The 13,001-nt window shown below is 39.6% G+C and overlaps 1 protein-coding gene across 6 annotated transcripts in view; it reads left to right on the top strand.

Annotated features, from left to right (window-relative positions):
- Nucleotides 1-13,001, top strand: part of CREBBP (CREB binding protein) — a 94,678-nt gene that overhangs the window by 51,007 nt on the left and 30,670 nt on the right. For 2 of the 6 annotated variants that reach the window (XM_050906330.1, XM_050906328.1), the window contains 10 exons: nt 2,683-2,925; nt 3,568-3,667; nt 4,137-4,283; nt 4,755-4,872; nt 7,506-7,698; nt 7,833-7,886; nt 9,135-9,259; nt 9,911-10,099; nt 11,607-12,026; nt 12,656-12,835. In XM_050906330.1, coding sequence (XP_050762287.1) covers nt 2,683-2,925; nt 3,568-3,667; nt 4,137-4,283; nt 4,755-4,872; nt 7,506-7,698; nt 7,833-7,886; nt 9,135-9,259; nt 9,911-10,099; nt 11,607-12,026; nt 12,656-12,835 — 1,769 coding nt within the window. The remainder of the gene's footprint in view (nt 1-2,682; nt 2,926-3,567; nt 3,668-4,136; nt 4,284-4,754; nt 4,873-7,505; nt 7,699-7,832; nt 7,887-9,134; nt 9,260-9,910; nt 10,100-11,606; nt 12,027-12,655; nt 12,836-13,001) is intronic. The other 4 variants (XM_050906332.1, XM_050906329.1, XM_050906331.1 and 1 more) reach the window with 3 other exon arrangements.

Here is a 13,001-nt window from a genome sequence, read left to right as displayed (position 1 = left end):
AAAAGCTGAGACCAAATAGAGCCACTCACTTCCAGGTTGTAAGTGTACCGCTGACTGTAAGAATGTGGTCTCTTCCCTAGTAATAATACTTCAGTTTGAAGTGTTGAAGCAACATTTGGCTGTTTACCAGCTTTAGTGAGTTTTGCCTCCTTGAACAGGCACGTGCACACATGTGGAACTTTTTGGAGATCACTAGTCTTTTCAAACTGCAAGTCAAAATAGTGGTCTGCATACATTGTCCCCTTGCGATAATGGTAGTAGATTTATGAAGAAACAGCGGGGCTTTTTCTTGTTTAGAATAGACTCAGTCTCAGTGTTGTCACTTTTAAAGTGACGTTCAGACTGTCAACTCTGGCAGCCCAACCAGCTGTCAACCCAACTGAGCCCAACTGTAAGCCCAACTCTGTCAACCCAAACTGAGTTTTTATAACTTGTCTTTGGTCTGGGGCAGAAATAGGGATCTGGAAATCTGATCTTGCTTAAGTAGACTTCTCTAGAATTGGCTGGGTTGTGGTTCCTAAAGCTGCTCTAACACGAGGGCTGAACTTGCGCTTCATAGTAACCGATACCACTGCCAAAGCTCAGCCCAAAGCCATGGGCAAGAGGTGGTTGACTTCTCCAAGCTCTGCCTTAGCTTCACTGTGAGCATCAAGCCAAGCTTGCAGTCGTTAGAAGATCAGTGCCAGCTTTTTTCCCCAGAAGAGCATGAAAAATGGTGAAACACTTGGCTATCCTCAGTGGGATGGCTAGAAGCCTTTTTCCTGTTCCCAGCCTTCAGCATCACCTGTGGTCACTCTGCCATCTCAAGAGATGTGCCTCTGATTTACAGCCGTGCTGAAAGCATGTGGGTTTTTTTTTTGTTGTTGTAACTTTTCCAGAGAAATATCATCCTCTTTCTCTAACAAGCTGGAATTTTTATTAGCTCCTGAATCAATCCTTTGCTGTTACAACAGCCTCTGAAGCCTTTTGAATTCCAAGGTGCCACAAGTTTTGTGCTATTTAACCTTTCTAGAGACTTCCTATTTCTTGGCTTGCGCTAGTGTAAAGGCAACTTTCTCTTAGTGTGATTCCAGAGTGGTATGTGCAATTCCAACAACAAATTCATACAGTTGCTCTTTAATATGTCTTTTTTTTTTTTTTTTTTTTTTAATGAGACTGATAGGATCTCAAGCAGCTTCTGTCTTTGTTTTTAAACTTGCTTGGAAATGATTAGCGAGTTCAAAAGTTATTATGAATGTGTCCACAGAGTGTAAGCATATGTAAGCCTAATTTCCATGGTAAACCGAGTGTTGAAAATGCTGTGGATTGTCCTTGGGGGAAAAAAAAGGATGTTTTCTGTAGGACTGCTTATTCTGGAGAGGGGGTTCTCTGACTATATTTATTTGTAGTTCTTTGGCAAATGAGATCAAATTGAATTCTCATCTGGAGAGGGAAAAGTCTGGACTCTGTAATGTGTGTGTTTTCTCTTGGATGGAAGCTGGAAGTGTGTGTATCTTTTTCAGTGATTCTCTCAGTTTCCATAGTGGGTAAGGATTTAAGAAAGCCTAGATAAAGCTGTTAATGTCTCAGGGGGCTTGTTTTCCTGATTTTTTTTTTTTTCTAACCATGTGCCTCTCCTAATATTTCAATAAAACAGCTATTTTTGCCTATATTAAAAGCTATTATGTTGCTATGTTTAGCTCACGAATTTGTAATGCACATTACATATTTAATTACTTGAGGGGGAAAATGTGAAGTATGTATTACTTCTTCCAGAGTTTGTTATCAAAATGCAGTGTCTCCACAGTGAAGGATATACTCCATGTGTCATTCACAATGGAACATGTTATTACTTAGAATGGCAGCTAAAATGAGGACCAGAAAACAGATTTTTATTCACTTCCAGGTTTAGTAAAAATTACTTTTCCCTGTTGTTTCCATTTCCTGTCTACAATGGAAATGACTGTTCCATACATCTGTGCGGTGAGAGAGGTTGGCTGGTTGTGGTCGTCTTATAGGTTAATGAATACCTAAATATTATTATCGAAATCATTTGTCAAAACCTGTGGCAGGCTCATCCCCTTTCTGACTCTTCAAATTATTTTAGAATTTGTCAGCACAGTCTGAAACCCATCAGGGCTTTTCATATCTCTGAATAACTTGGGTTTTAGGGTAATTTGGCCTTCAGAGGATTCATCTAGTGACTGCTCGGAATGAAAATTTCTACCAACAGATCTTCAGTATTACCTTTGTGTCCAAGGACACAGTATTTCTGCTGAACTCAGGATCTCTGTTCTGGAGCCAAATATTTTGACCTAAAATGGGATTGATGGGAAAGAGGGAAGTAGAGGAATTAATTTTTTTTTTTTTTCCCCTCCTTAGTCTACTGTCCCAAGCATGAAAATCCTATTTAGCCTTATATTGGAGCCTGTACTTTATGTATATTACAGTAATTATGAGCTTATCTGCCCGAAATTTACAGCACTTGTCTTTAGACTGCATGTATTAATTGCTAGGGTGGTTTCTGTCCTGTAGAATCAAAGGCTGAGTTTCTCCACTTGGCATCTCGGGTGTCATTCTGTCCTTTGGCAGGAAAATATATACCATATAACTATATGCATGTTCTGTTGATTCTTGGCATGATTTGTTTTATTGTTTGTCCTCATTGATTTTCAATTTTCTCTTATCCTTTCTTTTTTATAGCCCTTTTAGGGTCTCCAGCTGGTGGAATCCAAAATTCCATCGGTTCTGTTGGCACAGGCCAGCAGAATACTCCATCGCTAAGTAATCCCAATCCAATTGACCCCAGCTCCATGCAACGAGCCTATGCTGCTCTAGGACTGCCATATGGCAACCAGCCTCAAACACAGTTGCAGCCCCAGGTACAAGGCCAACAGCCGGCACAGCCTCAGGCTCACCAGCAAATGAGGACCATTAATGCATTGGGTAGGTGGAAAAAATACCAAGAAACTAAGGTGTTAAAAGAAACTGAACTGTTGAATGCTTAGGATAGTCTAGTATTTCACTTGATCAGAGTAGTGACTTTCTGTTCATATTGATTAATAACTTTAAAATTATACTATTTATGAACACTACCTTTCATTTACATTTGAATATTAGAAAGCTTTGAATATATTGCTTCTGCCAAATAGCAGTAGTTTTAGTTTCTTTTAAAATACAGACCATAGCTTATTGTTGTCTGAGGTGATTAGACAGAATTGCTGAAGGGTTTTGGTTTACCAAGTACTTCACCTGTTCTAGCAGACAGTTCTGTCTCAAATGCTAATTTCTTTCTGGAACTTAATTGTTAGTATTATCTTCTTTTTAGCTTATTGAACTAATCTTAAGAATTTATGAATTTTAAATTTTAATAGACTAGGTTTTTTGTAGGAAAAAAAATGTTCAGACTGCAAGTACGTTGATTCCATAAGTAACTATGTATATGCACCACAGCAGATATTATCATAAAAATACTTACCTGATACGCTGTTTCTTTTGTTAACCAGTTGGGTCAGCGAAGTGTAGCTTTGCCGTGTTATTGTCAAAGTTGTGAACTGGGTACCAATGATGTTTAATTTTGTCCCAAAGGAGCCAACCAGATGAACCTTCCCGCAGGAGGAATAACAACAGACCAGCAAGCTAGTCTAATTTCTGAAACTGCTCTTCCAACATCCCTTGGGACAAATAAGTAATGCACACATTTTCATTCTTGCTCAATTAAACATTTATTTACATGTTTATGAATGTAAATAAAGAGCATGCTTTCAAAACTAATTGTATTAGCATGGAAATGATCAGTCACATCTATAGCTACGCTCTTCTTTCCTATTTCAATTCTCTGTCTGCCACTTTGTCCCCACAGAGAGCCCCAGAATATTTAGTAGTTTTAAATGAATTCCCAAAGGAAGAATATTTTGTATTTTTAAGTGTACAAATGCCTTAACAGTTGTGATTCTTTATTGCTCGTACCGTGTCTTGTAAACTCCTGAGCTTTGCTGCTTTAGGCATTGCAGTTTGCTGATATCAGAATTTCACTTAGAGAATGTTTGGTGCAATAGCTAGAAGTGATGAAAGCAATTACTCAAAAATTACTTCAGGCATCAAACATACAGCAAAACTCTGCATTCTTGTACTGTAACAGTCCCTTTTTATTTTAGCCCACTAATGAATGATGGCACAAATTCTGGCAATGTTGGAAACCTCAGCTCAATGCCAACGGCTGCACCTCCTTCTAGTACCGGGGTAAGGAAAGCATGGCATGAACATGTCACTCAGGACCTGCGCAATCATTTAGTGCATAAACTGTAAGTATTCACCAAGGCTGCGTATTTTTCCTGAATGTTTTTAAAGAATTTCAATACAGTAGTTCTACTATTAAGCTGAAAAGTTGTTGAGAAAGCTATCGGTAGTGGTTCTCTGATGCTGGGCCACTGAGGATGAGCTGTTACCTTTAACCCTCCTCTTCAGTTCATTCTTCATGCTCGTTAAGGAGTGGACATGAAATTAGTTTATATCGCTAGTAAATTCACTCTGCTGTAGTAAACAAGGATTTAGACTCTAGACTGTTAAACCTCACATTTTTTTCATCATTGAATTTGCTTTAATCTTGTGGGAAATAGTACAATATTGATTTATTTTTTTTTTTTTAAACAATTTTGATATGCTTTTACATATCTGATGTATAAGGGAATGTCCAGGGCGAATATCATAAAGCTGTATTGAATTTTTTTTTTTCTCTGAAGCATTTTTCTTTTATTCTTTCTCCTTTCTTGTAGTGTCCAAGCCATCTTCCCCACTCCTGATCCAGCAGCACTGAAGGATCGCCGTATGGAGAACTTGGTGGCCTATGCCAGGAAAGTGGAAGGAGATATGTATGAATCTGCTAATAGTAGGGTATGTTGCTTCAGTCCAGCTATTCAGTATATGTTAAGGAACAGTAGTATCACAAATCTTCTAAGCATAATGAAAACCACAGAGAATCATTTCACTGTTCTCTTGATGAGGAAAGTCATGCTTTCTGTCTATGACAGTGTTTGTATAGTCCCGAGCCATCTGATTAATGTCACTCCAAGCTAATTCACCTCCCTCAGCTCCATGAAAACTAGACAACATTGTCCCAGCCCAATTTGCATTCCTCCTGAAAGTATGATTGACGTGCCTGAAGATTGGAGCACGGACTTTCTTAATGCCTCTTTACTGTTGGAGGTTTTCTCTAGGACTCAGTCCTGTTACACTGCTTACCTTTTACCTGCACTGTTGGAATTATTTCTCCTCTACTCAGCAGCACCAAGAGTGATTTGGCTAAGACACATAGCTGTTTCACGTCTCAACATAATAAGAAGTCAGTTTGCCTGCGCTTGTCGTTGTGCATGGGAAACAAGACAGAATTCCTGTTCTTGTTCATGATTTTTACTCTTGTCTGCAAAGAGATGTCAGTTCAAAGCTCTGCTACTCAGAGGGAGCAAACCCCTCTTGATGGACATGCTGAGGATACTATTTCATTATGACACTGTGGTAATTCTACTCTAAAGGAACCACTCCCTGAAAGTTTTCATCAGGTAAAGACAATGTTAGCGCCAGTAATAATAGCTAGTGAGATCTTACCTGATCAGAATCTTGAGGTCCTTTCTTAAATAAGGTAAGAGTATCTAAAGAGAGTGGTTAGTGACATTTCAGGTGCTAATCATCCAGTAAGACAGTAACACTTAGTCTGCCCCTCTCAGACCATGTCCCAGAAAAGCTGAAGATGGAATGCAAGTTTTATTTCCTAGAGGCAGATAGGCAGTGGCCATACTTGTAATGCTGCTGCTGTGTCAGCGTTGGTCAGTGACGATATCATATTCTCCTTGTTGCTACCAGGAGGCTGTTTAGCAAGGAAGGCTAGTGTGTGATCACCTTTGATCACCCTGGCAGCTTTAGGGAACAACTTTAGAGAGAACGAGGATTTTGTAGACATACATAGGCATCTAAATACCTTCTCAGTAAGGATGAGCGTAGTAGACTTCTGGTTATAAAATTAAATGTCTTCTGACCTCTATGCGAGACAAATACCCAGAAGTATCTTCTTTTCACCCCTTAAAACAGCTGTCAGAGCCTCGTTATCAGAAGTGTCTTTTATGGGAATTCATATACATGTTTGGCTCCAAGCAGCAAACTTGGAAGAAGGGAGTAGTTTAGAATGTATTAACAATGCCGTGTGGAATTGCATCCTTCTTTTGGAGGAGCATCCGTTCTACTTTGACATTGAAAAACAGATTAGTATGAGGCATCATTGTAAGCAGTTTGACATTGTTTTAGTAGTATGTGCTCCTTGTGAACACGTCCTTTTTCAGGAGTCTTTGCAGTGTGAAAGTAGCACACTATTAAATTTACAAGTAGGAAGTTATAGGTCAAGTGTCTTGGGCAGGAGGAGGGAAGGGGCTGTAGTGCTTTTAAATTGGACAGCACAAAGTGTCTGCACTGCACTGACGGATTTTTGAGACATTTGGAGGAGGGAAGTGACCTAAAAACAAAGCTTTATATTGCAACACTGGACTTTCTTAACAAGGCTGGTGAGGAATACCTGTCTCATATTAGTTTTCTGAAATGAACTCAATCCTACTGTAATAACAAATTCTAGTTTTGATGAAAATTGGATGAAGACAAAATGATTGTGGGACAAGCATCACTCAACCTTTGCTCCATGTAACACTGGGTTTTAACAGCGTGGGTGACCCCACAAAAGAAATGTAATCTTGAGGGTTTGTAGGGTTTTTTTGTCTTTAACAGGTGCATAATCTCACGCACTTGGCAGATGTGTGTCCAGCAATTGCTGACAAGCAAAATTGTCTACCTTGCTGTGCACTGTGACTGTCTTATTTGATCTGTTGTCACTGTGGATTGAGTAAAATGGATTTTTCATCTTGTACAGATGTAGTGTTTAGTTGTCTGTGCCTGTGGACTATTTATCACTGATTTCCTCCATTCCTTTGGGGTTTTGTCTGTTTGTGTTTATTCCCTGCAATGACTGTCGGTAGTCAGACTCCTCAGGAAAAGAGCGCTTCCTTTCTTTATGTAAAAATTGATCTGTCCTTAAAATCTGTCTCGTGAAGTTTATTCCATGTAACTGTGTTGCTGGGGACATCTTTTGTCTGTGGATTAGTGGAAAAGCTTATTATGAAAATAACACTTAAAAATCATTAACACTTACAAACTAAATCACAGCTTCCTGTTGGTTTTTGTCCAAGCAACAGAGAACCTACAGTCTTCTCCTTTGTCTACTAATGTACTCAGAGTAGATGTGATGGATAGCCATAAAGCCGAGTCTCGTACCTGTTTTCTGGAAGCTTTGTTTTTCTTTTTCTGCATTCAAGCAGTGATGACACTGTCTCAATTTAACAGAATTCTGAAAAGAAATACTTCTTGTTTAAATAGGCAGGTGTATACATTTAAAAAAAAAAAAAACAAACCACCCCACAGGTGACTACATGAGTTCTGTTGCTGCTTTCTTATACTTGATGCTGAGTACTCTTTTTTTTCTTTTTTAGGATGAATACTATCATTTATTAGCAGAGAAAATCTATAAGATACAAAAGGAACTAGAAGAGAAGCGGAGGTCTCGTCTACATAAACAAGGGATGTTGGGAAATCAGCCAGCCTTACAGACCCCAGGGCCTCAGCCCCCTGGTATCCCACAGGTGGCTGCTGCCATGGGCCAGGCACAGCCCGTGAGGCCGCCCAGTAAGTACTTCTCTAGGAGATACTTCTGCATTTCAGCTGTAGCTCTGCACGGTTTGTGTCCTTGGGCTCTCACGCTAATCTGGAGTTCGTATTTTAAATTGATTTTTGCTGACCATTCTTCTGTTGTGTTGCAGATGGGCCTATGTCCATGCCAACCGTGCCTATAAGTCGTATGCAGGTTTCTCAAGGTATCTATGTTTTCCTCTCTAATTGCAATTTGTGGGTTCAAAATAATCGTTAGGGGGAAAAGCTGATCTTCTCTTTGTCTTCTGGAGTTGGCGGGGGGGGACGGACACGGGACTACTGGGTCTCCCTTTTTTCAGCATCATTCTTTGTTGTTGCTCTGTGGCAGGAACTGTCTCAGTCCGGTCTTGTGTTAAGAACTGGCAATATGTGCTCCATACTTTGCTAGCAATTGGGAAGTAAATTCAGTCCTTTCAAAAAGAGGAGAGCACAAGCAGGAATACTGTGGATAGTCTCATTTAAAACACTGCAATGGTGGAGGGCATGGAGGAGGGTGTTGGCATGTTTTCATCAGTTAATTAGCCAAAATACACCTGTAGCACATTTATCCTAGAATCTGTATAACTAATGATATGCCTTCTTGGTTTCTGATGCAAAGTGCATCTCAAAAAGCCTTGTAGCTTGTTCATAGCACTGATGGCTTGCCATCACTGATTTAGGCTGCTGTGGACTCATGGATGTTGGGGTTTTTTTTCCTGAAAAATAAAAACCCGTGACTTGTAGGTACTTCAGCTTCCTCCAAAAAAGTGTCCCCAATTATTTTATTTCTTGATTGAGTGTTAGTAATAAACTGAAACTTGTGTTGAAATGTCCTTGAGAAGTTACACCCTTTTAAAATTCATTTCAATAGGAGAAAAAGGTGATAGCAAGTATAACTCCATAATTATTTATTTACACATTTATTCCTGTTAGAAAAGTTAGGGTGTTTTGGAGGAATTAAATATTTTGTATGAAAGGCACAACAGCTTTTTAAGCATATTGTTAGCTTTTGTCCTGTTGAGGCTAGGAGTTGCTTTCATATATGCAATATGTATTTTTATCATATTTACTTCAGACATTTCAGTGAGGCCTGAATAAGACATTGCTGTTTCAAGGCAAATACCTGATTTTAAGAAACTGTCTCAAGGTATTACTTACAAATAGCATCCTGTCTTTACAGATCATCCACACTCTTCATCTTTTGCAATTTTTTTAGACACCAAAAGTTACATTTCACCCTAACTGATACTCTTCTAAATATTTCTTGCATCCCGATTTGTCTCTTAAGCCAAGTGATTTGAATGAAGTTAAAGGAAAAAAATGACGTGGAGGGCAGTCAAACTTTAGTCATAATAAATGTGAATTTTATAGTAGAGTATACATACGTAATGATGACTTGTTCCTAATGAGTTGTTTTGGGGGTGCATTTGCAGGAATGAATCAGTTTAACCCCATGTCCATAGGGAATGTACAGATGCCACAAGCACCCATGGGACCCCGTGCAGCTTCTCCAATGAACCATCCTGTACAGATGAACAACATGGGCGCCGTTCCTGCGGTTCGTACTTCTTGTTACCAAGTTCTTCTCAAAATTGGTTGATTACATTTAGCAATGTTACTGCTGATCTGAAAGGGCCATGTCATAGAGTAGTACTGTAAATTGTAGGATAATTTCATGGAAATGTACTGAATCTGTCAGGCTTTTATTGAGGCCTTTGTTTTCAATATTTAGGTGGTTTGGTTTTTTTGTTTTTTTTGTTTTTTTTTTTTTTTTTAAATCTTCAGAGAGGTAGATGCCAGAGATACAATAAACTCCAACAGTCTGTTGGAAGAGCATAGTTCTTTTAGAAACTGTGTCTTTGCAGTACATATACCTTCTTTATTCCTCCATGAAAACATGTTTTTATTCTTTAGAAAAAACAAAAATATTTTCAGTTTCACTGGATTATCTCTGTTAGCTCAGAGAACAAAACAGGAGTTTTAACAATCTTAGTAGAGTTTGAATACTACCTGTTTAAAAATAACTTTCTCGTGAATACCGTGGAAGAAATGCTAAAGTTATATGCATATGCCCACTTCCATTTGGTTTACTGAAGCCAGTTCTCCTTTTATTTTTTTGGCCTTTTGGTCAATACATTGAGGGTCTTTTCCTTTGTCTTGCTACATAATACTAAATGGTAATATCTTTAATTTGGATGTTAATTTTTAGATGGCAATGTCTCCTTCCCGAATGCCTCAGCCGCAGAACATGATGGGAGCTCATTCCAACAACATGATGGGTCAGGCTCCTACCCAGAACCAGTTCCTGCCCCAGAATCAGTTTCCAGCATCCAGTGGGGCTATGAATGTGAACAACGTGGGCATGGGTCAATCAACAGCCCAGGCCGGGGTGGCACAGGTAAGATGTGTTTTCTAATAGTTGAGTTATTTACTCTTAATTATTTTCTTCTAATTTATTCTATTTGTGTATGTTTGTTTATTTATATTCATATATCAATTGTTTATTGTAATCACCCCTGACTTTGGGGGATCCTGGGTTACATCTGCTGCCTTCATAAGCTCTCATATAACCTACCTACATATGCTAACTGCAGGGCAACGCCCTGTAATTCCTGATTTAAATTATAAAAAAATGCATGCTGATGAGATTTTTAGGGGGAATATGAAAAGTTAGTTTATGGGATGTTTATGAGCAGATGCTTCTGTCTTTGTGTGGACCTTAGTAGCTAACTTATAGTCGAGAATTACAATGAAGTGGTTGGGGAAGATGTTTTAAAGTTTGTTTTAACCTCTCTACTTCTGAACAGAAAATTGGTTTTTTTCTGTAACATTTTTCTGTTACAGTAGTAGTCAGTGAAGTAGCAGCTGTGCCTATGATGCCGAAGTATATGCTTTTCCACAGGGAGAGGCTTGTTTTTTAACTCCGAGTCCAAGTAATTTAGGTTAGTTGAGACCTCCAGAGTTCTCTAGTCTAGCCCCATCCTCAAATGAGAGATAACTTAGATCAGGTTATGAAGGGCTCTGTCGAGTCAAGTTTGGAATATGTTCAGGATGGAGCATCTACAGTTTCTTGGGCCCTGGCTCAGTTGTTTGACCACCTTTGTGGTGAACTTTTTTTTCATCATGCACTTAGCGCAATAAAATTGACTATGTACAGGCAATATAGAAGCATGTTTTAAATTTGAAACCTCATCTGCAGGAAACTTAATTGATTTAGATTTCTAAGAGTAAGAGGTACATCTGAGGATAGAGTATTCTTTTTTATCACTAGCTATCTGATACAATCTTTAGTAAAATGTATAGTTCTAAAAGTCTGTGCACATCCAGAATACTTTATTGTTGCTGCTCTGAAAAACAGATCCACAATTTTCTTAAGCATCTGGAGTAGTCTAATTAGAATTTTAAACAAAAGAAAACAAAAAAAACCCCCTCTTAAGTCTTGCACTGTGCAATGGGGCAGGCATTAAATGTGTTGAACTGTCTTCTAAAGCAGGGCTGCTCTGGAGTCCTGGCCTAAAATGTGTATTTGCTCAAAACCATTTTGTATGCAAAGTCTGACCTTTGCCCAGCTAATGACATGATTTAGAGATTGTCTGCCTGTGGGTTTCTGTGTTACTTGGAGAGCATGAGGATTCCCTCTCTGTGCCGGTAGAATTAACGTAAAAAGATGTGCATGGCACATCTAGGTCTAGGAGTGAGGTCTTTGACTAAGAGCTGATGAAAACGATGAGAGAAATCAGAGCATAGTCATTTGCAATAGCAGCATTTGTTTATAGCTGATCTCATGTTTAGACTTATAGTATACTTTTAAAGAAGACTTCAGTGCTGTGATGTAAAGGATAAGTGTGATTCCCAGAGTTTTGGGAGTCACGTATCTGTAAGAGAATCTCTCTCTCTCTCTTTAGCAGGGGCAGGTTCCCAGTGCTGCTCTTCCCAACTCCATGAACATGCTAGGACCGCAGAGTGGGCAGTTACCATGTCCACCAGTGACCCAGCCACCTCTACATCAGACTACACCTCCTGTGTCCACTGCTGCTGGGATGCCACCTATTCAGCACCAAACGCCGACTGGAATGACTCCTCCTCAGCCAGCAGCACCCACTCAGCCATCGACGCCGGTCTCATCTTCAGGACAAACACCAACACCGACACCGGGTTCTGTTCCAAACGCGACACAGACGCAAAGCACACCGACAGGGCAGACTGCGGCACAGGCTCAAGTCACGCCGCAACCTCAGACCCCAGTTCAACCCCAGTCTGTGCCAACCCCACAGCCATCTCAGCAGCAGCCAACATCTGTGCAGGCACAGCCACCTGGCACTCCAGTAAGTACTAGCTAGTTGCATTTTTCTTGTCTAGTACATTCCACAAGAGTTCTCCCTATATATAGCACCATGTCATGAATGTGTAGAGCCCATAGTTGTCAATAGTAGCTTCTACTTTAGGCCAAAGGGTTCATTATAGAGATGTGTAAAAATGTGTGCGTTCAGATGTTCTCAGCATTGTTTGAAGGAGGGGGGCGTACTGAATGACTTCGAATTGCTCAAAGTAAAAATGGCATCAGTGTGCAGAAAGATGAGGCATAACAGGCCTAATACTGTAGTTGGCCTTAATCAGAATCGGTCTTTTCTGATCGTGAGATTTGTCTAAATTTTTTTTCTTTTAAGATACAGTTAGGATGAATGCACGTTTCAAGGAATGTACAGTGTTTTACTGGGCAGGTGTTTTCTCTGTAAAAGAAGCCTCTTTGGGGCAGGATTCTTCCTTGGCTTCTCCTCTGTAAAGCAGAGTTATTAAATGTGTGATATCGAAACTTGGCTACAGTGAGCTCCTGTATCCATGTTCTGCACTGTTTTAGAATATCATCTCATGTCTCTTTTGTGCTGTTCATTTTTAGTAAAGGAAAATATTTCTATATATGCAGTGTCTTTCTTTTGTACTGTTTTTACAACAGCTATCCCAGGCAGCAGCTAGTATTGATAACAGGGTCCCCACCCCTGCCTCAGTTGCTAGTGCTGATACGAATTCCCAGCAACTAGGACCAGATGCACCAATGCTAGAAAGCAAATCAGAAGTTAAAACTGAAGAAACTGAGCCAGAGACTAGTGAGACACAAGTGGAAGCTAAGACTGAGGTAAATGAGATTCTATACAGCTTAACTGAAAGCAGTGATAGATATAAAAGCACTTAATGATGTGTCTGAATTGGTGAGCTAAGGGGCGAGAGGAGGGTAGTTACTGGAAAGTAACTGTCCTGAGGAAAGCCATGGATGGAGAGTGCTTTGACAATCTCAAACTAAT

This window comes from Gymnogyps californianus, chromosome 15, assembly GCF_018139145.2.
Source record: "Gymnogyps californianus isolate 813 chromosome 15, ASM1813914v2, whole genome shotgun sequence".
Lineage (NCBI taxonomy): Eukaryota > Metazoa > Chordata > Aves > Accipitriformes > Cathartidae > Gymnogyps > Gymnogyps californianus.
The sequence above is the reverse complement of the archived record's forward strand: the minus strand, read 5'-3'. Positions and strand labels throughout refer to the sequence as shown.